This window comes from Macaca fascicularis, chromosome 3 (genome assembly GCF_037993035.2).
Source record: "Macaca fascicularis isolate 582-1 chromosome 3, T2T-MFA8v1.1".
Lineage (NCBI taxonomy): Eukaryota > Metazoa > Chordata > Mammalia > Primates > Cercopithecidae > Macaca > Macaca fascicularis.
The window spans coordinates 169,747,852-169,773,703 of NC_088377.1; the positions used below are offsets into that span (position 1 = coordinate 169,747,852).

The 25,852-nt window shown below is 53.5% G+C and overlaps 1 protein-coding gene across 1 annotated transcript in view; it reads left to right on the forward strand.

The window, feature by feature from the left end:
* The window catches only part of SND1 (staphylococcal nuclease and tudor domain containing 1), a 438,973-nt gene extending 420,393 nt beyond the window's left edge, over positions 1–18,580 (forward strand). The window contains exons 17-24 of the mRNA XM_005550684.4: positions 432–620; positions 7,364–7,505; positions 10,725–10,848; positions 11,694–11,763; positions 12,937–13,050; positions 15,473–15,676; positions 17,829–17,873; positions 17,985–18,580. Of these exons, the coding sequence (XP_005550741.1) occupies positions 432–620; positions 7,364–7,505; positions 10,725–10,848; positions 11,694–11,763; positions 12,937–13,050; positions 15,473–15,676; positions 17,829–17,873; positions 17,985–18,050 (954 nt within the window). The 3' untranslated portion in view covers positions 18,051–18,580. The remainder of the gene's footprint in view (positions 1–431; positions 621–7,363; positions 7,506–10,724; positions 10,849–11,693; positions 11,764–12,936; positions 13,051–15,472; positions 15,677–17,828; positions 17,874–17,984) is intronic.
* The last annotated feature ends 7,272 nt before the right edge of the window (positions 18,581–25,852 follow it).

Genomic DNA, 25,852 nt, shown 5'->3' on the forward strand with positions numbered 1-25,852 from the left:
GCTGGGGTGGGTGCTGAAGAGTGGGAGGCACCAAGACCTCTTTCTGCTTCTTCACTTGCTCCTGACCTTCAACTGCACGTTCTCTCTCTCTATCTCTCTGTCTGTCTCAGGTTAAGGAGAGTCCCGTTTGCCCTGGTAGCTTTCTGCCACAAGGAGGGGAAGGGGCTCTGAGAAGAGAGGCAAGTTTTGGGGTGTGTCTGTTCCTGTGAGAGGCTGAAATTGAAGGGTTCTAGGAGTTCCCAGTGCAGGCACTGCACCAGGCTCCCACTCTTCTTCCCCATTCCAGCTGCTACTGCCACATGGAGTGAATGTGGCAGCGGCTGCCAAGGCCTGTGAACCCAAGGCTTCAGCGCTGCTGTCCTCCCCACAGGCACAGCCCCTGCACGCTCAGGCCTGGCCCCCGCAGGCTTATGCCTGTCTCTCTGTCCCAGGTGGAGGTGGAGGTGGAGAGCATGGACAAGGCCGGCAACTTCATCGGCTGGCTGCACATCGACGGCGCCAACCTGTCTGTCCTCCTGGTGGAGCACGCGCTCTCCAAGGTCCACTTCACCGCCGAACGCAGCTCCTACTACAAGTCCCTGCTGTCTGCCGAGGAGGCCGCCAAGCAGAAGAAAGAGAAGGTACGTGTGGCAGCCCAGCCATGCTCTCCCTGCCCTCCCGTCCTCCTCACACACTAATGCTGCTGCCTCCAGAGAACTGCTGCTTCCAGGAGGAAGTCGTTCTGTCATCCCCACACTGAGTAGCCCAGGAAGGTGTTGGTCTCAGACCCCACACCAGGGCCACACACAGGCGAGTAGAGGCTGCCAGCTGAGGTGTCCTCGGCCACAGCCTGTTGCAGACCTGAAGTGGGCCTGGGCTGCCAGCCCAGAACGTCATCAGTGATCCCAGGCCTGCTCAGGTGGGCCTGAAACAGAAAGCTGTCTAGGTGACCGTGGAGCCATGGGACAAAATGCCTGGGGCATCCCTCCCTCCCCAGCCCTGACCCTTCTCTGTCAGTGCCCTCAGAGGGACTGTGCAGCTCAAGCCCACATCTGAATTTCCTTCACATTGCCCCGTGGGGAAACAACCCCAGGAGAAGCCTCAGCCGTTAGGACAAGAGATTTACAACCCATCAGTCTCTGTGGGCACCACACTGAAGAGACAAGGGGGATGGGGTGGAAAGCGGCTTTTGGAAACCAATCGACAGTTGAGGAACCCAGTAGTTTGGAGGTGGGAGCCAGGCTCACTCAGCCTGTTGCTTTTGACTTATAGCCCAGCCCTGATAATGGGGATAAATCAGCCGGCCACCAATTTGTCAGGGCTCCTGTGAGCCTGAGGAGAATTCGTGGGACAGCCGTGCTGAGCCATAAATTTGTTCCAGGAATAAATGCTTCCTTTCCCATGGGACAGCCATCTGGCTCAAAACTCACTTCCCAGAGCCAAGGCCCAGACACCTGCCAAAAAGAGTCAGGGGCATTGAGGCCCCAGAAGCACCACATTCTTCACCAGCCCCAAGCAGCTGCCTCCTCATTCAGGGCTTCTCTTCGCCCCTCAGGACTGTCCTCCTGGGTGTCTCTGTATCCGTTCTTCCCATCCCCTGGGGATTGGGGCAGGCAACCAACCCCTTGGTGGTAGAGGAGAATGGAGGTAGAAAGACTCCATGGAAAGGTGGACCACAGAGCTAGCACAGATGAAAGGGACGGTCAGTGCCCTGGAGGAGGCAGCCACCATGAGACCTCAGAGGAGATTCCCACCTCCTGCTCACATCAAGCCTCCTCCTCCCAGAATGAGGGGGAAGCAGGCAGCCTCAGCTCCTACAGGAAAGGAGTCACATGGCTTCTTCCTGGATTTCCTGCTTGTGACAGCTGAACTTAAGACTGCCACCCCCATGTCCTCTGCCTGCTGCGGGGAGAGGGGGGAGAGGCAGCACTGGGGCCTCCTGTTTAAAGGTTGGCACTTTCACAGAAGAGTTAGCAGCTGGGGGTAGAGCGGCAAGCCCCAGAGTCTAAGGCCCAGAGGCCAAAAGCCAAAAGCGTCTTCATCCTGGCCCTGCTTCCTGGCTTTTCAGCAGTGAGCGCGGAAGCCACCTTTTCAGAGCTGGGCAATCCTCTACCCTCTGAGAGTAGAGACCCTAGAGGGACCCAGAGGAGCACAGGGAGGGGACTCTGGCCTGAGATGGAAGGGTGGGTTCCCTGCCAGAGGCTGTGCTGAACTCAGCATCATTATTTACTGCACAGTGTGTTTGTCTGAAAGAGCCCAAGTCACCATTTTGCTGGTGCCACTTGATGATGCTGAGGAGTAATTACCAGTGATTAATTACTTACATGGCCTGTGTGTTTTTATTCTAGTCCAATTAAAATGCAGTGCACAACTCTCAGTGCTAGGGCCTGCCGCCTCCTGGGTCCCTCTCCTGCAAATCCTGGTCTGCTCATCAAGGATCCTGAGGGACCGAGGCTGGCTTTCTTCCTCCTGGAGGAGCTGTTTCCCAGGAGCAGCACTAGCAGAGCTTTGTAACAGCTCTCAGAGTTGGCTGGACCCCGATAAGAGCATCTGGTGGCCGGCTACGGGACAGTAACCTGAGTATCTGGGGTGTACCCAGCCTTGTCCCACTTGACCCCACAAGGGCTGCCTTACCTGTCAAGAGACAGTGGTTATGAGATGCTGTTAGCATCAGGATGCATGAATGTTTGTTCCTGTAGCTAACCAAGGAAAGGTAATGCTGAGGGATTCTGTGAGACCAGGAAGTGCAGAAGGCTTTGGGAGTGTGATTATGTGTGCATGCATTCATGAGCGTGTCTGTCTTGGGGAACCTGACAATGCTGGTTTCCCAGCTATGAGGGCTTAACTGCCTCCCTGCTGAGTGTATTTCCTCCCTCTGCCCTGTGGATGCCTCCTCAGTGAAGAAGGTGATAGGGCCCTCCACTTCCCTGGCAGGAGGTAACCCCCACCTCCTCCTCAACAGCCCTGGATAGACCTGAGGACCAAGGAGAGAACCACAGATGGCAGATGCCTGTCCCCACTCCTTAACCCTACCCCCCACGTGTGCCCAGCAGGGCCCTGCACAGGGCTGGATTGGCCATCGATTGGCTTTTATTGAGCTTGGCTTCCCTGCTGCAGGCCCAAAGGCCTCCACTACCTTGGCCCCTCGCCAGCCCCACCCCTGGAGCCTTGCAAGCAGCAATGTTAAACAGGATTTAGAAAGGAAAGACTCCAGCCAATGGATCCTCAGTCCACAGTCCCCATCACCTGCCAAGAGAAGGACCTGGGCATCCCTGAGGGTGAAGTGCAGGGAAGAGAGAGGGCCAGGGCGGGGAGAGGACAGGAAAGACAGCGTCCATTCCTGACCTGCCTGGTCTGTGCCTGGCTTGATGGGCTCTTTCCCTCAGGGTGGCCGGAGCAACAGAACATAAGAAGCCCCGGAGTATAGAGGGGACCCAAGCAAGGCAGGAACTTGCATGGCAGAGCAGCCTGGAGCAGATGAACAGGCAGGAGGGGCCTCCATCCACCCTTCCCAGTCTTGCTCTGTAGCCAGGGCCATTGGGGGTACCAGCAGTGCCCGCCATCGGCAGAGCTCCACCCTGGCCTTGGCCTGGAGAGACACTTCGCCCACCTGACCGCAAACCCTGCCATCAGTCAGCTGGGACACTCTCTCCACAACATTATGCTTAGTAACTGCCTCTCCACGTGCTCAGAGGTAGTCCATGAGCAAGGGCAGACTGTCCTATGGTTGGCTCTCCCAGCATTCCTGGGCCCTGCTGCTTAGGTCAAGCTCAGGACCTCTGCCCAGCTCTTTGGCCATAGAGGCTCTTCCCCAGCTCCTCCATCTTTCAAGAGTCTGGGGTAGCGCCATACGGCACTAATTCTCTGTGTCTGGGTGTATAATTACTATTCCTTCTGGAAAGGATCTTTGAGTTTTCCTCGTCATCTCCCCAGAGGTCCAGGAAGAGGAGCAGCTACAATGGGGATTCCCAGAAACCAGCTTCTTGTGGGAAATCTGAGCTGTGAGGGGCTGAGGATGGCTGTGGAAAGTGGCTAGGTCTGGCAGGTGTCTTGCCAGTGAGTGTGTGTCCTCCGTGCACCCCGGCTGTGCAGAAGGGCAGCCTGAATCAACATGAGCAATTGCGCCCTTGTTCTAAGGATGGGGACAAGGGCAGCCACGCCTTTCCCAGCTGACTGACTCCTTCCCACCAAGGGGCCACCTGGCCAGCCTGCATGTACCAGCTTGCCCATGTGGCTGCAAATCCCAAGGAACAGCTGATCACCTCCATCCCCACAGGGAAAGAGGAAACCGTCACGGCTGCACTGCCTGAAGGGCCAAAGGTCAGCCTCTCCTAGAAACAGAGTTCCTTTATCTGAGGAGGCAGCTGTCTCTCTCCTACCCTCTAGATGCTTCTTGGCAACCTCGGGTGCCAAGCACTTTGTGTATGGAGACACCTTGCCTCTGCTGTCTTCTCAATTCAGGTGGCAGTTTGCACCGCCCCACCCACCACGAAGTGAGCTGTGGCACCTTGTCACAGGACTGGCCCTAGTGCTGGGGGCTGAGGGCCATCCCCAAGGCTTTGGTTTGCATCTTCCATAACCTCGCACCTGTTGCCCACCTGAGCCTGCTGGGAAAGAAGCTCCACCCCCGTCTCCCCAAGGAGGAGACCTGATGCTGTCGCCCAAGGCACTTTTACTTGAGGAGTCTTTAGCATTTTCTGCTTTCACCCTGTCAGTGTGTTCCTAATTCAACAACACTGCTGAGGGGCTGCCTTTCCCCACAGCCAAAGGAGCAGGGTGGGGCTGGGATGGGAGCCCTCAACAGCTCGCAGGCTCAGGGCCCATGGTCCACTCAGGAACCAGCACAGAGTGCCAGTCTCTGTTAAGCTCAGTGCTGGGAAAGGAGGGAGCTGGCAGGAAGAGGGAAGCGCCCCTGTGTGGGATGCAGAGGGCATGCTGAGGGATTCGGGACTGCAGGGGTGCCTGCTGGTGGGGATGAGGGGGCAGACTCCTGGGACAGGAGGGCTCCACCCCAGCTTACTTAAGGTTGTGCTGACAGTCTCATCTCTGAGACCAAGCGAGTCCCATTGATCCTCAGAGCTGCAAGGGTCCCAGAAGGGCTGGGAGCCCAGGTGTCAATAGGAGTGGCTGGCTAGGTAGATACCAGTGAACTTCCAGCTTCGGAGGCCCAGGGGGAAAGCCTCAGGCTTATCAGGATATAGGCTTGGCATCAGAAGCATTTATGGCTATCTCCCTCTCCCCACTGCCCCCCACTCCCACCCCCAGCCCTTTCACAGGGAAGCCCACAAGCTAGAGACCCACTTCCCCACATGGGCAGGGAGGCCCTTGAAGGATTAGGGCCTCTGTCCTGACTAGAGGCAAAGCTGTGGGTTAGAGTCCTGCTGCCTGCCTCCTCCCCTCTGGCCAGCCAGGGCTTAGGGGACTAGAAGCAACAGCGTGTACAGAGATCTGTGGTGATGGGAACAGGTGTTAAGGTATCGGGAGCCTGGAAGATGAGAAGGGGTCAGGAGCTATTTGGATAGGAGCCCAGAGCACCAGACCAGGGGCCCACAAGCCCAACCATAGAAGCCACTGCTTGGTGTAGGATGGTAGAAAGCTTGGGCCTGGGAGATGTCTCAGTCATTCCACCATAGCCGCTCCTTCTAGTGGAAGAACCCACACTCACACTCAGGCCGCATTAAAGGCAGAAGTGTGGGGTCTGGGTTGAGCCAGGGTTGTTCCAGAATTCCAGCATTCCCGCGCTTCTGCTGTGTCCTGAAGCTCCTGAGGAATCTGCATTTCAGCTGAGAGAGAAGAAAAGGGGACCCAGAAAAGTTTGACCAAAGTCAAACGGCAAGTTCAAAAACAACAGGGACATGAGGCCTCATCTCCCTCTCCACCCCCCACTAACAAACAGCTTTTTCCTCCTGGTTGATGGTATTTTCTCGGGGATACCTAGTTAATGCCAAATGCCCCTGGAAGAGCTCTAGAGCCAGGCTGCCTGTGTTTGAATCCTGATTTCACTACTTCTAGCTGCAAGCCTGTGTACCTCAGTTTTCCCATTTGTAAAACAGGGATAATATCAAGACCTACTCAAAGGGCTGATGTAAGGACTACATGAATTAATATTTGGAGAATGTTGAGAATGGTACCTGCCACCTAATAAGCACATAAGTTTTGGGCAAATACTTTTAATCATCCTTATTCCTATGTGTGTCTTTGGGACCCCAAGCGTGATCCAGTCTCTGGACTCTCCCACCCGCCCTTCCTGCTGCTCAGCTGGAAACCACCTCCCTCCCCTGCTCTGACAGACCTCACCATTTGGATAATCTTCTGGCTGCAGGATTGGACTTGACACACTGTCACGTCAAATCAGCTTCTGAGCCACTGCAGCCCTGACAGCACAGGGCCTGGGGAAGGAAGGGAGAGAGGGAAGGGTGGAGAGCGCATGGCCCAGCTTCTGGGCTGAGGTCAGAGCAACCTGCTGGAGGTGAGGAGGATGGAGAAAATGCTGAGCAGAAGCATTCTTGGTGAGCTCTTCCCCAGCCTAGGGTTGCAGCTTGGACTGCCTCAGGAGCACCAGAGGCCTTGTGACAGCAGGAGGTCCTGCAGAATTCAGAGGCGCCCTGCAGAGGCCCATGGGGAAGGGAGATGGGGAACCGGAGCAAGAGAGGTGCGGGTGTGAGGAGCCCAGAGCCAAAGAGTTCATGAAAGCAGGGCTCTCACACTTGGACGTGCATGAGATGGCCTGGGAGTCTGGTTTTGCTCTTTTTTACTCTCTCTGGGATGCTCAGAACAGATTGTAATTTGGTGGGCCTGGGGTAGGATCCGGGGCCTGCATTTTTAATAAACTCCCTTGTTGGTTCTGATGCCTGCCCGAATTTGAGAACTGCTAGATGAGAACTTTAGAGAGCCCACCTTTCGCCTCCGAGATAGAGGGCTTCAGGGGCTCAGCCGGGTGTGAATCCAGTGCCCCACAGTCACTCACCCAGGGCCGATCCCATTTGCCCAAAACCTCTTTCCCAGTGTCTTTTTTTTTTCCTCCTTCTTCTTCTTTTTTGAGACAGAGTCTTGCACTGTCACCCAGGCTGGAGTGCAGTGGCATGATCTCGGCTCACTGCAACCTGTGCCTCCCAGGTTCAAGCAATTCTTCTGCCCCAGCCTTCCAAGTAGCTAGGACTACAGGGACCCACCACCGCACCCAGCTAATTTTTTGTATTTTTAGTAGAGATGGGGTTTCACCATATTGGCCAGGCTGATCTCGAACTCCTGACCTCGTGATCCACCCGCCTCAGCCTCCCAAAGTGCTGGGATTACAGGCATGAGCCACCACGCCTGGCCTCCCTGTGTCTTTTATGACTTCACTTCCTCACCCTCTTCTCACTTCTGCCGACTGAACATGCAGGTCTGGGCCCACTATGAGGAGCAGCCTGTGGAGGAGGTGATGCCAGTGCTGGAGGAGAAGGAGCGATCCGCCAGCTACAAGCCTGTGTTTGTGACCGAGATCACTGACGACCTGCACTTCTACGTGCAGGATGTGGAGACCGGTGAGTGCTCAGGCCGCTGGCTCGTGGTTCCTTGCTTGGTCCAGCTAGTGCTGCCTGGGGGTAGGAGGCCTCTGCCCAGTGGGTGGGAGGAACGCTGCCTAGGCAGTCCAGGAGCGTCCCCTGAAGAGCTCACGTTGCCGCGCCTATCCCCCTGCCTTGTCCCACTGCTCCTCTGGGCTTGGGGTTATTTCAGGAACCTTCACATGAGCCCTGGCGTGGGCTCAGGCATGGAGGTGCTGCCGGGCAGGTCCTCTGAGAGCAGGTGAGATAACTAGGTTTATCTGGATGGAGCTCTGAGCCTCTTAGGTGATTGTTTGTTCCCACACACTCCTGACTATGCTGGGCAGGAGGATTTGTAGCCCCCAGAGTGTGTCAGGCATCAGCCAGGCATCGCTCAGCCCCTTTCCCTCTGGGGGAGCAAGGAGTGGTGCTGGGTTTGTCTCTGCTGGGGTTTCTCCTTCTGTAGAGGTTAACATAGCCCTGAGTGATAGCCAGTTTCCATGGAAACAGGCAGCGCTCTAGGGGAAGACATCCCCGGGCAGTCTCTGAAGGACCTTCTCCTCCTTCCATCCTGAGTGGTGTACACTGTTGCCAGGGTCCCCGGGGCAGAAACCCGGGGTTTCTGGAGGCCAAAGGGCAGGAGAAAGCTCTAGCAGCCGCTGGCTCGACTCCACCTCCACCTGCTTATACTTTCCATCCTGACCTCCCTCTTCTCATGGCCACCCTGTGCAGGGAAACAGTTGAGTCTGGAGCAGAAGGAAAAGCTCTTAAAGCTGCCTCTGGATCCCAGGAAACAAATCATGGTAGGCAGAGGTGGGCAGAGGGAGCTGGAAGTGTCAGTGACACTCAGGCAGTCCCCCAGATGGCAGGACACAGCTCTGCCCAGCCTCCTCAGCCCACCCCAGGCCAACTCCAGCCCCGTCTCAGCCACTTCCCTCTAATGCTATTTCCCAGGCAGCTGCCTTTGTGAGTGTCATTTCACCAGGAAAAACTTGACCATTCCTGGCCCTGGGCTGGCTGTGCTTAAAAAGGAAAAACGCGAAGGGGAGGGGTAGAGATGGAGCCGATGAGCCTTTGGGATTAGGTTCTCTTGAGGTCAGCCACAGTCCTGCCGAAAGCTGCTCCAGCAGTTGCCTTGGGAATGAAATCGGGCGGTGGCCAGCCTCTAGGGCTGGGTCATGTGACAGGGAAGGAGTCTTGTAGTGGTGGTCTAGGTAGGAACAAGAGCTGTTCCTGGGCAGAGGAACCAGCTAGAATTCACCACCCCTAAATCCCCACCAGTCCCCCAGAGAACTTGAGCAAAAGGAGGCGATCACTCCCAGGCAGGCTCCACTCAGCTGCTGGGCCCTGCTGGGGAGGACCCGCCTTGACTCAGAACAAGCCCCTGAAGTCTTAGGGAGCAGAAATCTGAAGCAGAAAACAAGAAAAAAGAGAAAACCATGTGTCCTTGGAATGCTGGAAGAGAAGGGAGTGAGGCCCTTCCTGGCGGGCCACCTGGGGATTTGTGGTGGTCTCCAGAGAGGAAGGCCCCTGCCCTCTGGTGGCTCCGTGGTATCCACAGAATCCACAGCCCCCCTCTGCTGAAACCTTTCATCCCCTCTCGGGGGGCATCCTCTCGCCCCGTCTCCCTTCTTTCAATTAAAGTCTGTCTTCGAGAAGGATCTGACAAAAACATTGCCATTAGCTGCAAATGACCAGTGAGTCTATATAAGGACCTCCCAGAGGGCTTTGCCTGTTGGCAGGAGGCAAAGTCCTGCTTCTGTTGCCTTGGAGCAAAAAAATGAAAGTAGACCAAGTTAGGGAGGAACCTGTCTGTCAAGGCTTCTTAATCCCTGGAATTTCACTGTCTGGGGTAGGAACACTGTCTAAAGAGAATTATAGAGGGCTGGCCACTGGGGAGGGGGAGGGGCAGCTGCTACCTTCAGGCCTCTGTCCTGTGGATGCAGGACCAGTGGCCTCTGCAGCAGCCTAAGAGTGGACACACATCCCTGCATGCTTATGCAGAGTTTATTTTCAATGCAGCTGAATTATTAAGCACCCTGCATGCATTGGGGATTCTACCAGGCCTTGCGTGAGTAAACAGAAAGAAGTGAGCTATGGTCTATGCCCTGAAGGAGCTCACAGTATAGTAGTAGGTAACTTGTAAGGCTGACTGTGGCAAGTGTAACAACAGGCATATGTTGCGCCCTCCTTACAGCACTGCCTAGGGCCCTGAAGATAAAGAGAGGACTCCCACACTTAGACTACACATCCACAGTCACCCTCCTTGCTTCTGAGAGGAAAGGGGCAAAAAGGGTCTGAGACTGAGCCAGAATCAGGGCCAGAGGGGACATAAAAAGGGAAGCCACAGGGGGACTGATGCCTCCCAGAGTCAGGGTGGGAGGATTCTTTAAGGAGCCAGGGAGAGAAACTGAGTAGGCCCTAGGTGTTGCCAAAACAGGCAAAAGCAGCAGGACTGCTGACCCAAAGTCAGAGTGCTTAGGGAAAGACAAGGTAGGGAATCCCTCCTCCAGTGGATCAGGGGCCCTGAGTAGCGGGGTGGGACAGTAGAGCCCCAGCCCAGCAGCACTGGAAGTTCAGCATGTATCTTGCAGGGTGACAAGGGTCAGAGTGGCCAAGTTTGAATAATACTGAGGCTCTAGGTCCTGATTCAAGAATTCCTCCCCCATCTTCCATGGCTTCAATTCTGGGGCCTTTTCCACAGTGGTGTGGGGCCCATCCTTCATCCCTACTTTTGCCCCCTGGGAGGCAGTGGACAGTGGCTTCTGTCAGTTAGCACCTCTGTGACCCAGGCCAGGAGCTGGCCTTGTAGAAATGCAGTACAGGCTGGCCAGCCCTCACCCTGGAGGAGGCTGTTTGGCATTGTCCTTGCTCCCTGTCTTCTTGCTTTCTCCACCTCCTTAATCAAAGCTCAGGCACATCCCAAGGGCTCCCACATCCTGGGCCAGCAGACTGGAGAGCTGAGATGGCAAGGCTGTGTGTGCCTTTAAGGCCCAATGTGTCAGCAAGTCACCAGTGCCACTTCTGAAGGCAGATGGCATGAAACCTCTGGAGTGAGGACCAAGAGGGCTTCCCCGCATGGGTTGGGGACAGAGCCAGTGCTGCAGTGCCCCCCAGAATTTCACATTGAGCTCCCTCCCCAACGCCTCCCAGAAAAACCCTCCAGCGGCTTCGAGGAACCCAGCTCCCAGGTCTCACTGCACTCTTCCTCCCTGGCAGGCACCCAGTTGGAGAAGCTGATGGAGAACATGCGCAATGACATTGCCAGCCACCCCCCTGTAGAGGGCTCCTATGCCCCCCGCAGGGGAGAGTTCTGCATTGCCAAATTTGTAGATGGAGAATGGTAAGCCACCTGGAACAGCAAGGCAGAATCTTGAGCAGGAACGATAGCAAGGCTGTCCTCAGGCCCCGGGCGTTGCCTTAGCAGTCTGGTTTCCCCAGCTGGTTAATGGTGGCCCCCAGCAACTCTCCTGAGTGTCCCTCTTCATTGCCCACAGCCCATTTGGGGCCTCGCTCTGGCCTGTGCACCCCCTGCCAGACAGAAGTGGCTTCTTCCTTCTCTCTGGGGATTCCAGAGTGGGAGCCCTGGCTGGCTGGCTGGCTGGCCGGGCTGTCCAGCACACCCCCACCTCACCCGGGAAGAATGATGTTACACGGGGCTGAGGTAGAGGCTGGGCCACGGTAAGCCCATACCAGCTGCCTGACCCTCCTCCCTGGCTGTCTAGGACATGAGCAGCAGTGCTCACAGGCCAGAAGAAGGTCGCTGATGTGTAATCTACCAAGGGAGGGCCCACGGCCTTCCCAGGGTGACGAAGTGACTTGGATGTGTTCCCTGCTGCGGCCTCCCAGACAGATCTGCTGGCTAATTACAGCTGCTGTTTAGTGCTCTGGGTTTAAACAGCAGACATCAATCTAGTCATTAGTCTTGTTGCTTTATGCCCCAAGGACACATTAATCTGCTCCACATGCTCCTTTCTCCCTCTTCTGCTCCCAGCTATGCTCTGATTCCATTAGGTGGTGGCCACAGTGCCCGAGGCTGGGCCTAGATGGAGTGCAGTAACTGTCCCCTGTGACACCCATTGAACCCAGGCAGGAAAATGCTGTGCCCCTGCCCCACCATTGCTGAGGCTCTGGGAGCCCAGACTCCTCAGGGCTGTCTCTTGAGCTCTGCCCATGATGCCATTGCAGGTACCGTGCCCGAGTAGAGAAAGTCGAGTCTCCTGCCAAAGTACATGTCTTCTACATTGACTACGGCAATGTGAGTGTTGGGGACCAGGGTGTTGGGGGGGCTATCAAACAGCAGCCCCCGGGTCAAATCCGTCTGATCTCTCCAAGGTCCTTCTGAGCTTACCAATAGAACAATGAGCACTGGGGCATCTCTGCTGTGCGTGTAACAGGCCAGGCCCCCTGAGTGACCTAGCAAAACTGGGGTCTATGACCAGTGGCTGCAAGCACTGATAGGTCCCACGTCCAGACCCCACAGATGAGTGTCCAGCCACACCCACAGTTCCTCTTCTGCCTGAGGTCTCTGCAGAATCGGGGCAGGGCCTCTGTAGCACTTGGAGGGCCTTTACACCCACAGTTCCTGGTATTCAAGCCAAACTGGGTGTTTGTTCCATGCGCTAATCCCCAGCACATCCCCAAACTCAGGCTTGCTGGGAAGGGACAGTCACAAGGTGACAGTGACTGGCACCCTTGGGAGAAAATCTCTCCAGCTGGACCTGGGAGTCTACTGACAACTCCTGGGAGAGTCTCTTTAGGAACAGCAGCGAGCCGGTGAGAAAGCTGTCGTTCAGGAGGGTCAGGAGGGTGATGCTCCTGAGTCATGACTCTGCTTGTCTGCATTCCTCCCATACCTTCCTCAAGGGCTAAGACTGAGGATCTGTTAATAGAGATCCCAGAGCTGGGCCATGCTGCCAACCTATCTCCTGGGAATACACAAAGGAAGAGGTCCTGCCAGACGAGGGCGAACCCAGATGCCTGGGCCAGAACCACAGGCAGGCCCAGTGACCACGGGGATACTTGTCTTGGTGTGCTCCCCTAGCCAGCAGCTGGAGCACCCCCTGGCCTGTGGGAACGTAGTCAGAGATCCCATGTCACAGACAGAAGGGCATTGGGAGGAAATGGAAAAGCGATTAGAGTCCAGTTATACTGTGATTGTTTTCATGGGAACCACTAGGTGTGCCAGCACCAGGCCCAGAGTGAGGGTATGAGCCACAGCTCCCCATCTACTGCTGGACCTGCAGGGCACATTCTCCCCAGCCTTCACCCACTGGGGAGCCTTTGTATGTGGCAAAGTGGAACCAAGTCATGGGACGAACAGGGTGGCCCAGAGTTTGCATTCCCAGAGGCCTGGCCACAGAGAGCTGTCCTGTGAGAGAGCAAGGGGGCAGCGAGTATGTGACATGTTGGCCTGCTGCTTTCTCTGCAGAGAGAAGTCCTGCCATCCACCCGCCTGGGAACCCTACCACCTGCCTTCAGCACTCGGGTGCTGCCAGCTCAAGCCACGGAGTATGCCTTCGCCTTCATCCAGGTGCCCCAAGATGTAAGTCTGGAGTCTTCCTCCTTCCAAAGGGTCCACTGACACTCAGCCGCTGCTGCAGCCCTCATGGGCTGACAGGAGAAGATGGAAATTATGATCGTCTCTTAGTAATAGGACTCAAGAGATGGGAAGTTGAGGAAGATGCTACCGAGGAGGTAGTATTAGAGCATTCCAGCTAGTTCATAGAAGCAGGTAGGCCAGAGTGCATTTGGACAAAGACTAGACCACCACAGCTGGATCCCAGGGGGCTTTTGGAAAGTGGCAGGAGATGATCGGGCAGTGGCAGGAGGTGAGATGGGAAAGGCCTTGATGTCGTGGACTTGTCTACCCTGGCAAGGAGTTTATTCTTTGTGCTGTATAGGCAGGAGGAATGTGGCACCATTTCTAGGAGAAGTGTGACATGGTCCAAAACGTTTCTGAAAGTTAGTTCTGATGGCACAGTGAACAGAGGGACTAGAAGGAATGGGTGGGAGACAATTATAACAGTCCAGGCTAGAGACGAAGGTGGCGCTGGGTTTCTTATGTGTGGATATGTTGCTGTTGGCCAAGGAGAATGAGAAGGAGCAAATTTGGGCAGTGGGACCTCCAGGCAGACTTACAGTTTTCAGTTGGGGAGTGAGATGAGACCCGGAATGTATGGGTCTGTGTAGTTAAAATCGTGGTGGTGTACAAGATTGCCCAGATTGAGTATGTGGAAGGTGTGATGGGGAGGAGAGAGAGTATTAGGAAGTGCTGGGGTCCTGCCATCTGAGAACAGGAGCCCAGAGGCAGCATGTGCAGCCAGAGAGGAGAGAACCCATGCTGTGGGTCATGGATCCCCTCTATCCCCAGAAACAGAAAGCCAGTCTGCAATGTCCAGATCCCCCGGGAGCTCAGGCAGGTTGAGGCTTCCCAGGGGCTGCCCTTGGCTTTAGCTTTGCGAAGGTGCCTGGTACCTGGAGTGAGAGCTGCATGAACACCATGGTTGGCACTGTCACCAGATAAGAGGTGCAAATGAAGAATAAGCACATTTACTCTCCACCTTTTCACAAAGTTGCTGAAGGGCAGGAGAGAAGCAACAGAAAATGCTGAAGGCAAGTATCACAAAACAGGTTGGTGAAGACAGACATGTGGAGTCAGGTGCAGTGGCTCACGCCTGTAATTCCAGCATAGGAGGCCAAGCAGGGAAGATTGCTTGAGGCCAGGAGTTCAAAACCAGCCTGGGCAACATAGTAAGACCCTGTCTCTTAAAAAAAAAAAAAATTAACTTGGTGTGGTGGCACACGCCTGTAGTCCCAGCTGTTCAGGAGACTGCAGTGAGAGGATCCCTAGAGCCCACAAGTTGAAGGTTGCAGTGAGATGATGGTACCACTGCACTCTGGCCAGTCCCTATCTCCTTTTTTTTTTTTTTTTTTTTTTTTTTTTTTGAGATGAAGTCTTGCTTTGTCGCCCAGGCTGGAGTGCAGTGGCACAATCTCGGCTCACTGCAACCTCTGCCTCCCAAGTTCAAGCGATTCTCCCACCTCAGCCTTCCGAGTAGCTGGGATTACAGGTGCCCGCCACCATACCCAGCTAATTTTTGTATTTTCAGTAGAGACGGGGTTTCACCATGTTGGCCAGGCTGGTCTTGAACTCCTGACCTCACCCACCTTGGCCTCCCAAAGTGCTGGGATTACAGCGTGAGCCATCACACCTGGCCTAGTCCCTGTCTCTTAAAAAAAAAAAAAAAAAAAAAAAAAAGACGGAGACAGAGGATGTCATGGACTTAGTGCACTGGAGCAAGGTCCTGCAGGAGGTAGGAAGTGAGAGGACACCAAGTGTAGGTGAGCTTTGAGTGGGAAGAAGTCACTTTTCCTTGGAGACACAGGGCAGGCAGGTGGGAGCACAGGGTAGGAAAGAAAGGGGTCACTTGCAAATAGTCTCTGGCTGAGGGCAAGGAAAAGAAAAGAAAAGGGGAAGACTTCCTATCCAGAGCCTGTTTCTGCCTCACTAGGGTTCTTTCTGTTTTTGTTTTGTTTTGTTTTGTTTTGAGGCCGAGTCTCACTCTGTCACCCAGGCTGGAGTGCAATGGTGCAATCTCGGCTCACTGCAGCCTCCGCCTTCTAAGTTCAAGCGATTCTCATGCCTCAGTTTCCTGAGTAGTTGGGATTACAGGCATGCGCCACCACGCCCCGCTAATTTTTGTGTTTTTGGTAGAGATGGGGTTTCACTGTGTTGGCCAGGCTGGTCGCCAACTCTCGGCCTCAAGGGGTCCACCCACCTCAGCCTCCCAAAGTGCTGGGATTACAGGCATGAGCCGCTGTGCCTGGCCAGCCTCACTAGGGTTCTCTGGGGAGTGAATTACAGGCCCCTGCTAGCCAGACTTTCTTGGGAGTCCATGGACAGGAGCTGGGGCCCAAGTGGTGGTTCTCTGGCTTGCTCTGACCTGAGTGTGTCTCTGCTCCAGGATGATGCCCGCACGGACGCCGTGGACAGCGTGGTTCGGGATATCCAGAACACTCAGTGCCTGCTCAACGTGGAACACCTGAGCTCCGGCTGCCCCCACGTCACCCTGCAGTTTGCAGATTCCAAGGGCGATGTGGGGCTGGGCTTGGTGAAGGAGGGGCTGGTCATGGTGGAGGTGCGCAAGGAGAAACAGTTCCAGAAAGTGGTACGTGATGTGGAGAGGTGGCCCCAGCATTGCGGCACCGCCCTCACAGAGAAGGGGACTGTTCCACAAGCCAGGAAGGGAGCAGGGAATCCACCATCCTGCTGTTCCTGCTGGGGAAAGATAATGGATTTGGGTTTGTTGGGGTTTTTTTGTTTTTGTTTTAAAGTTAATTACATCCCAAATTAATTGGCTGCGGGTTTGGCTGAGAATGCAGCTGCAAACTAGAGCGGAAAGCTTCCCTCCCCATGTACCCCCAGGTGACAGGCGAGAAAGCTTTGCCAGGGGCGATGTGGAGAGGGTCAAGGCCTGTCTTTCCCGCTCTCCCAGTCGTACTCTCCAACAGACAGTTTCCAAGGCAATAACCAATTCCTAATACCCAGTGCCACCCCGAGCCAGAGCTGTCGAGGAGGCAGCACCGAAGGGTCCAGAAGGACTCTGCCACGCAACCCTCCAGCTGTTTGGAAAGCCCTGTGAACCTGGAGTCCTGCCTCCGCCGTTCTGAGAGGAGAAGCCAGCCTCCTGAGCCCCAGCTCCCTGCTCATGAAGTGAGGGGAGCACTAGCTGCCTTGCCACTTCTCAAGGCTGATCATGACAATCAGTGCACTCATACCTGGGAAATAGCTTGCACTGCGCAGCCATTGGTGATTAGCTTTGGGCTCTGGATACAAGGCAGCCCCTTCCACCCAACATTATACATTTCTGAGTCCCTCTCTGCCCTCTCACCAAGCAGCCACTGAGGCCCTATTGCAGACCAGCCCTGCTTCCCAGGGGGGCTGAATCAGCGACCCATCCAAGAGGGCCAGACTAGGGGAAGCTCGGCCCCCCACAGAGCTGCTGTCTCCTGGCAGAAAGTGATGAGAGGGCAGCAGGATGTGGCCAGCGTCTCCCTATGTTCCCTCAGAGACAGGGACAAGAAAGGCGTGGCATGAAAACCAGACACTCCTCCTCTTCATCTCGCTTCCATTTGCCCACTGCTCTCCCTTCTCCCAGCCCTCCTGGCCTTTCCCCTCTTCCTCAAGCACCGCAGGCCCACATAATGTGTTGGTGGCTGTGCAGGCCGATGACACACTGGAACAAGACCCCCCTGTGGATTGCCACTGTGTCTCAAGAGAAGCCCAACCCCTAGGCCCCTCTGGATAGACCCCCACTTTCCTTAGGAAATGGCTCCTAGGAGGTCAGCTTCAGCCTCCCTATAGAATTGGAGATCTTAATGTACCGCATATGAAACTGCCCATAATGCCTCTGCTATGTAGAAAATTCCTTCTGCTGCAGTCCCTGAGATAAACACAAAACATGGGTTCATTTATTTATTCATTCTATCAGCAGACATTTATTGAGGGCCTATGGTATATCAGTGAGCAAGAGACAGCACCCCTGCCCTGAGGAGCTTACATTCAAGCATGAGGAGACAACAATTACAATGAACATAATAAGTAAATTAAATAGGATATTGGAAGATGATAACTGCAGTGAAAAAATAGAAGTGGAATCCAGGGAGTCAGGAATGGGAGGGGAAGGTTGTATTTGTATTGTTTTTGTTTGGTTTGCTTTCTTTTGAGACCGGGTCTGGAGTACAGTGGCGCAGTGCCGGAATCATGGCTCACTGCAGCCTTCAACTCCCTGGCTCAAGTGATCCTCCCACCTCAGCCTGCCAAGTAACTGAGACTACTAGCAGGCATGCATGGGCCACCATGCCTGGCTAAATTTTTTCATTTTTTTATAGAGATGGGGTCAGCCTGGTCTTGAACTCCTGGGCTCAAGTGATCCTCCTGCCTTGGCCTCCCGAAGTGCTGCAATTATAGGCGAGAGCCACCACACCTGGCCTAGGTTGTAATTTTAAATGGGATTGCCCGAGACCTCATTAAGAAGGAGATACTTTACCACAGACCTGAAGCGGGTGGGAGAGGTAGCCAGGAGCACATGACCAGAGGAGCGTTCCAGGCAGACAGAAGAGCTAGTGCAAAGAGTTAAGGGAATAAGCCAGGAGACTAATGTGATTGTGTTTTGCGTTTTACTCTGAGGGAACTAGGCTCCATTGGACGGGCTTGAGCAAGGGACAGCTGTGGCCCTGACCTGAGCATTCTGCAGGGTCCTGCTGGCTGATCATTGGAGGGCACCCCTGACCACTCCCTTTCCTCTCTCGTCCCTCCAGATCACAGAATACCTGAATGCCCAGGAGTCAGCCAAGAGCGCCAGGGTGAGTTCTTGCCTTGGGAGCCCCGAGAGGGCACTGAGTTGAGGGGTTTGGCCCTCTGAGTTCCAGTGGGTCCCATGTCCCTGAAGAGCTATTTTCTGTTCTTTATTACAGCTGAATCTGTGGCGCTATGGAGACTTTCGAGCTGATGATGCAGACGAATTTGGCTACAGCCGCTAAGGAGGGGATCGGGTTTGGCCCCCAGCACCGCTCACGCCATTCCCTCTTCCTCTGCCGGGAGGGCGTTTTCAACTCCAAACCCCAGACAGGGGTTGTAGATTGGGTCCAGCTTTGCTTCAGTGTGTGGAAATGTCTTGTAGGGTGGCATTGGGGCTGGTGGGGGGGTGGACCCCAAGGCTTTCTGGGGCAGACCCTTGTCCTCTGTGATGATGGGCACTGCTATCCACAGTCTCTCCCAGTTGGTTTTATTTGGAGGTTTGTGGTTTTTTAAAAAGAGTCCTCAAATCAGGAAGGAACATCAAAGACTATGTCCTAGTGGAGGGAGTAATCCTAACACCCAGGCCGACTGCCAGCTGGCACCTGCCTCTATCCTAGACTGCCCTCCTCCCAGCTCTCTGTCCAACTGTTGATTATGTGATTTTTCTGATACATCCATTCTAAAATGCCAGTGTGTTCACATCTTTGCCCTGGCCAGCCCATTCTGTATTTAAAGCTTTTGAGGCCCAATAAAATAGTACGTGCTGTCTGCAGCCCTTATTGGTCACAGTGTGGTCCGGAGCATGGAGTCTTGGCGGCTTCAGCCAGGAGGAGACCTGGACACTTGAATGACCCCCAAGATAGTCATCCAAATGCCTGGACATTCTCCCTAAAAATAGAGCCAGCTGGGGAAAGCAAGGCAGATCTTCAGAGTCTGAGCAAGCAACTCCTGGCCCCAGTAGGCACCGCTTGGCACCATGGCCCTCATGCAGGAGGCTACAGGTCTTTTTTGACTTATTGCACATGGCTGTTTTCAAGGACCTTAGAGAGAGCAGCTTAGCCAGCAGCACCCAGGACAATTTAACCACTGTGAATTGCTGGACCTAGCCTTAGGCAGACCCTGCCAGATCCCCAAGAAAGGATTCAAAAGGAAATCAGCTGAGAGAAATGAGGTGATTTCCCTAATTCCTGCTGTGGCTGGGATAGAGTGGGTTAGAACGCAGGCCCCCTGGTTCTTCCCTGGAGAACAGAGCTAGGAGGACCGGCTTCTCCAAGAGGGACCCAGGTCCCAGGTGAGAGGCCTGTCTGCTCCAGGTTAGCCGTTGCTCATGTCTGACTTGATAAGCTCTCCCCAAAAGTCCTCAGGTAGAACTGGCCCTGGAGCTCGGAATCCTCAGGCTGCGTGTAGCCCATGAGGGAGGAGCCACAGTGGTGTGAGGCCAGGAGTCCCGGGGAGAGAAAGTCAAGTGTGAGAGTCACCACTCCCCACGCCCACAGTGTCCAGCGCCTCATTATTCCTCCACTGACGGCATTACCTGTGTGCTCCTTCCCCTCCCTGGCACATTACTTCGGTGAAACTTGGCGGCACGTCTTTCTGACAGCCCCACATCCCACCAACATTTTGATCTGGGGTGATACTCCAAGCTGCCATATAAAAGTGACCCTTTGATCTTGGGGGATACAGGGAGAGTCAGTGGAGGTAGTAGGGCCTGGCTGGCCAGATCTCATTCCTTAGCTGGAGGTCCTGCCGTAACACACACTTGTTCTGGCCAGGGCTCTTACGGGGTTCTCATGTGTGCTGCTTATACTCAAGGTGCATTATAGTTAAGAGAGGTGAGGGTGGGAAGAACCAGGGAGGGGCCGTGGGGAGAAATGTTGAGTCAGTTCAACTCCAGAAACACTAGTTTCCCTTGGTCCTCTTGGGGACTCACAGTTTCTACTTGCAGTGCCTCCGGCTTAGCCAGAACAAGTTCTTATACTGTCTGAATCAGACCCTTTATGGTCCAGTAAACTGTGCTTCCCTTGACTACGTGCAGCCTCTTAGGGGGCCCAGGAAGTCAGGAGGGGTGTGGATGATTACTTGGTGTGAATCTCTCCATCATCCCCACTCCTGGAGAAGCTGTCCTGCCCCCAGCAGAGAAGCACACTCTCACCATGGTCTCTGGTTTTATTTTTATCCATCAAGAAGAGAATGCCCATCTCACCTATTTCTTGACCTCCAAGGTGCTTCTGGTAGGGTGCAGTGTGTATTCACAGTGAACACAATTGGCAGAAGGCAAGATGCCAGCCCGCTCTTTTGTGAAAGGGTCTGAAATCATCTCACGGTCTTCACAGTTGCCTTGGTTACATCTGCACCCAAGGATAAACTCTCCTTAGTTTTCCAATTGAAATTATGCCTGAGCCTTCCCACTTCTGATTTTTTTCTCTTCCAAGGCTGGTTGAGACAAAGGTCAGATCAGTCACCAGGCAGGAAGGCGCTACCACAGCTTGTCTGGTTTTGACCCCAACTTGATGTTTCTCTCTGTATCACATCTGCCAAGTTCCTGAGGTGTGACCTGGATAGGGCTGGGACCAGGGTGAGGCAAGCCACGTGCCAAGGGCGCAGATTTGAAGGAGGCACTCGCAGAGTGCGCACACATCGGCACGTTCTATTTTCATCTGTAGCTGTCCACTCAGCACCAGCCCTTGCACCAGTAGCCAGAAAAAGCTCTCCACAGGTTCCTCCCACTCCCCCTGAGTTAGAAAACTTGCACCTTGGCCTCAGGATGATGGGTTCTGCTTCTCCGTCCACCTTTCCTGTTGAATAGTGAAGTGTCTTGAGCACCTGTTACCCATCCATTTAGGCTTCCTCCAAACAGGGAATAAGACCCAGATAGTGCCAAGCACAGTGTTGGGTCCAGTGAGTGCCAAGGTCATCTCTCTGGACTCTCGAGGAGGCAGCAGATGCCATGCTATCTATAACAAGCCACAACAGTGGGTGGTGCCCTGGGACTTTAAGGGACAGAGGCCCTGACCCAGGTGGCTGGGAAGTTTCCCAGAGGAAAGGAAAAGAACTGGGGCTAGCAGATGGCGGGAAGGCATCACTTATCTCTGGGCAGGTTGAGGACTCTCCTGGTCTCTGAGGGTGGATGCAGCAGAGCCCAGGGCTTGGGAAAGCCACCAGGGAAGTATTGGTCCCTGAGACTCCTCCGCAGCGACCTCATCTCCCTCCTCTTACTAGTGTACGGGATCAGTAGGGAAGGCAGGCAGTGGAGGGAAAGGCTCCCGTGACTGCCTCCATTTTATTTATTGATTTGATTATTTCTGTGTCCTGGGGAGAGAGTCAATGGACCCCTTTTTTTGCATTAGCCCATGTTGGGAAGCAATGGGGATGGGCTAGAAAGCTGGTGCCTCAAGAGTGGTTATTGATGTCCTAATTACAAGAGGATGCTAATTTAATTTGAACCTAATTACAGTGCACTACCCTGGGTGGCATGTGTTTTAATAATTAACGTCCTTCAGATGCGTAGGCATGTAATAATATTTACACTAGGTTGGCCAGCAGCCTGAGGAGGCGCGCTGGGGGCCCATACACCACCCTCTCCCTGGACAGCTTGGCTGCAAGCAGGTGGGGAAGAAGGCACATGGGTCCTAGCTGGCAAGTATCTTGTCATCCTTCCCAGGGAACATGCTTGGGCCTCATTTCCAGCCACTTCCTTGACCCAGCAGGCAGCTTTGCACTGTGGGGCACCAGGCTGGAACTCTGGAATACATCAAGACTGGCAGGATCAGGTCTCTGGGCTCCAGCTCCAAACCCACCTCCCCAGCCCCACTCTACCACACAGGCATGTTTCTGGCCTCCTCAACCTGCCTGGTTCCATCCTGGGAAGGGCTTGTTTAAGGGGGAGTTTAGGAGGGAGGAAGGAGAGCTGCTTGGTTTTTCTTCATTCCTTTAAGGGAAATAACATTCATAAGGAAATAGACACATTCGAAAAGGTGCACAAATGAAAAGGGTACCGCTCAAATACAAAGTGAACATTACCCACACAAACAGCACACACACCAAAAAAGAGCATCAGCAGCCCCTCGTGCGCCCCTCCACAGCTGCTCTCACCCCCAAAAGTAACCCCTCTTCTATCCCAGTAGATGATTTTGGCCTATTTTGTTTGTTATGTTTTTATGTTGATTTGTTTTGTTTTTCTTGGTTTGTGTAGCTTTACATTTTATGTAAGGGGACTCAAACCATATGTATTCTTATGTGCCTGATGTCTTCCACCCAGCACACCTGTGAGATTCATCTGCGTGGTTAGGTTCGTTTTAGTTTGTGCATTTTGTGTGGTCCATTGTTTGAATACACCACTCCTTGATTATTAGAAAGAAGTCAGACACTGAGCTGTCTGCTAGGACTGTGTCAGGCCCTAAAGGAGAAATCTGCTCACATTAATTATGCAACCAGGGGCAGAAGGTGACACAAGATGAGAAGGGGAAGCAAGATGACAGGGCAAGGCAGTTCCGTCCCCAACAATCCCAGAACAGTGTGCTTGTCCTTGTGACTCCTGTGCCCAGCCTTTCTGAGCTTCCACAGGTAGGGAAAGGGCCTACCAGCAAGTCCAGAAGTCAAGCAAAACCAGGGGCTTCAAAGTGGGCCATGGGCACTTTGGTGTCTCCACCAGGTCTCACTAGGCACTAAGTGTGACTGGCAGGCCAACTACATTTGAATCACCTGGGGTGCTCGTTAAAATACAGCTTCCAAAAATAGTGCCAGAACTATATTAGGAGTGGGGGGTGGGTAAGCGAGCTGAGTCCTCATCTATCATAGCAGGAAGACAATGGGTAATGTCTGAAGTTGATAAAACAAGAACTAGCTTATTATTTAGCACTAAGATAGTAACCATCAGATCAAAAACATGATTAAAAGTGGTTGCCTGTAGGAAGCACACTAGGGGTGGGAAGGGCTGCTTTTTATTATAATCTGTCTACTATCGAATTTTTTTTAACCATTTGTGTTTCCAGTGGTCTTTTAAAATTCATTGTCATGTAACTATACATGTATTTAAGTGCCACTCCAGACCTACTGCCCCAATCCCCGTAGGGTAGGGCCTCGGGATCCATTTTAACAGGTGATTCTGATGAGTCCTCAAGTGCAAGAATTGGCTATCACTGTCCAAACTCATTTTATACAATGAGAAGAGAGATAAAGTGACTTGCCCAAGGTCACCCAGTTTATTAATGGCAGGGCCAGGAATAGAAAACAGGTCTCCGGGCCCCAGGCCTATGATTTTTCTCTCCATCATGGCTTTCACCTTGGAGGGTGTCCATCCCAGCAGGCCTGGCCCTCGGGGACCTACAGGGTGAGGTGGGGTCCCGGTTCAGATGAAGGAGGCTAGGGTGTCATTGCACAGGGCAGAGGAGTGACTGCTGTCACAGGCCCAGAGCCCTCAAGCAGGCAGAATATTTCTAACCACTGCATGTTGACAGTGCACTGGATTTGTGCAGGAACCAGCACATGCAAAAATGCGGCTGCTCCTGTGGCTTTGCCAGCAGCAACATCTTTCAGGTTTTTTCCCCCGGGATGGGAATAAGTCTGCCCTGAGCCATCCATAGCCCCCTGAATATGCAGGCATTTAACATTTCCTGAGCTGCTCCAGGCACTGTTCTAAGGGCTGGGGAGAAAAGGGAGAGTTATCTCTAGCCTCATGGGGCTCACAGTATACTGAGAGCAGATGTTGGTGAAAGAAAGACCTGATTGTGGCCGGGTGCGGTGGCTCAAGCCTGTAATCCCAGCACTTTGGGAGGCTGAGACGGGCGGATCACGAGGTCAGGAGATCGATACCATCCTGGCTAACATGGTGAAACCCCGTCTCTACTAAAAATGCAAAAAACTACCCGGGCGAGGTGGCGGGCGCCTGTAGTCCCAGCTACTCGGGAGGCTGAGGCAGGAGAATGGCATAAACCCAGGAGGCGGAGCTTGCAGTGAGCTGAGATCCGGCCACTGCACTGCAGCCTGGGCGACAGAGCGAGACTCCATCTCAAAAAAAAAAAAAAAGAAAAGAAAAAAAGAGAAAAAAAAAAAAAAGAAAGACCTGATTGATGTAATGTATGTACAAATGCTGTGGCCTTAGCTTGTCGAGTTGACAATGGCCATACCCCCATGACCCAGCAATTTCCTCCTGGTTCTGTGGCCAGGGGCTATTCGCATGTGTAAGAACAACCCACTGGCAGGGCACAGTGGCTCACACCTGTAATCCCAGCACTTTGGGAGGCCGAAGCGGGCAGATCACCAGGTCAGGGGATCGAGACCTTCCTGGCTAACACGGTGAAACCCCGTCTCTACTAAAAATACAAAAAATCTAGCCAGGTGTGGTGGTGGGTGCCTGTAGTCCCAGCTACTCGGGAGGCTGAGGCAGGAGAATGGTGTGAACCCGGGAGGTGGAGCTTGCAGTGAGCCGAGATCACACCACCGCACTCCAGCCTGGGCAACTCATATGCAAGCATAGGCACTGCAGCTTTGTTCCTACAAACAAAAATGGGGCACTACAGGCATGGCAAGGTGTATTCACACAATGGAATATTACTCAGCAATGAAAATGAACTGTGACCACACAAAGCAAGGATAAATCTCAGAAATAATGTTGAATGAGTAAAGCACATCTCAGAGAACTTCATATTATATAGTACCATTATTCTAAAGCTCAAAACCAAAAATACATTGCTTAGATATACGTGTACCTAGGTGATCATTTAATTTATTGTCCAAATAGGGATGTTTTTGCGAGCAAAAAGGAACACAAATTCTGACATTGAACTGCAAGTTTAAGCTGACACTATCTCCAGTAAACTGGGACATGTGGACACCCTACATATATGTAATGAAACACAAAAGCAAAAGGATGGTCAACACAGAAATCTGGATGGTGGTTACCTCCAGGTGGGGCAAGGGGCCCCGGGGTGAGATAAGGAAGGAAGCTGGGGAGACGTAAGTGACTGGGAATGTTCTGTGTCTTGGTCTGGGAGGTGCGTCTGTAGATGGCTATTAAATTTTTAATAAAGTGTAGGAACTCAAAGGAGAAAAGTCTTCCAGGGAGTTGCAGAAGGTTTTGAGGACAGGGTGACAACTTCACCAGTTTACCTGATAAACAATGGGTCTGGTTGAGGGAACTCACTGAGCAGAGCCCTCTCCTGGCTGGTGGGACTCTTCTCAGAAGGCTCTCTGCATTGCAAGTCTAGTGTGTGGCCAAAGAACTAAGGACTTTGATCTCACCAGCCCTGGGCACTGGCCAGCTGAAGCCCCACCCTTTGGGGAAAAAGCAGCCAACCAGGACAGGGAGAGCTGACCAGGCCTCCATGAGACACTGACTTCAAGGCCCCCTGCTCACTTCAGATTAAGGTGTAACTTATGGGAAGTGCACAGATCTTAAGCATATGTGGATTTTTTGCAAATTGATATACTCCGGAAGCTACCATTTGGATCAACTGTAGAACATCAGCATCCCTGAAAGCAACATCTTTTTCCCCTATCACCATAGTTTTGGCTGTTCTTGGTGCCAGGGTCTTTTAGAAAACATTTTTCCCTGAAATAGTCCTGACGACATGTTGGGACCATACAATCTCTAGGTATCTTTGCCAGAGCACCCGCGCCTGGGGCTTGAATTGACACAAGGTAGGATAGGGGCTTCAGAGCCCCACATCTCCCACCTCTTCACAGCTGCCTCAGAACCTTGGACAAGGCCAGCAGGAGACAAGGGTCCCTCACCCTGCTGCCTGAGGGCCTTGGCTGTGTCCAGCCAGGCAATACAGACCTATTATCCTAGCTCAATCGAGTCATTCTAGGCCCTGGGCCCAGTCACTGCCATGGATCAGGTGATATTGATGCGATTCAGTGAGCAGGCATAGGAGTCATCTGGGCCTGGGAGATAGGCCAGCTCCCCCTCCACTCAGGCAGATTTCGCTCTCCTGCAGTCACGTGAATGCCACAGGTCCAGGATAGATCCTGTGGTGTTAACATTTTGTATTCTCAATTATGTGGAAGGAGATGAAGCCAAAGCTACTTACGGTTATTCTCAATG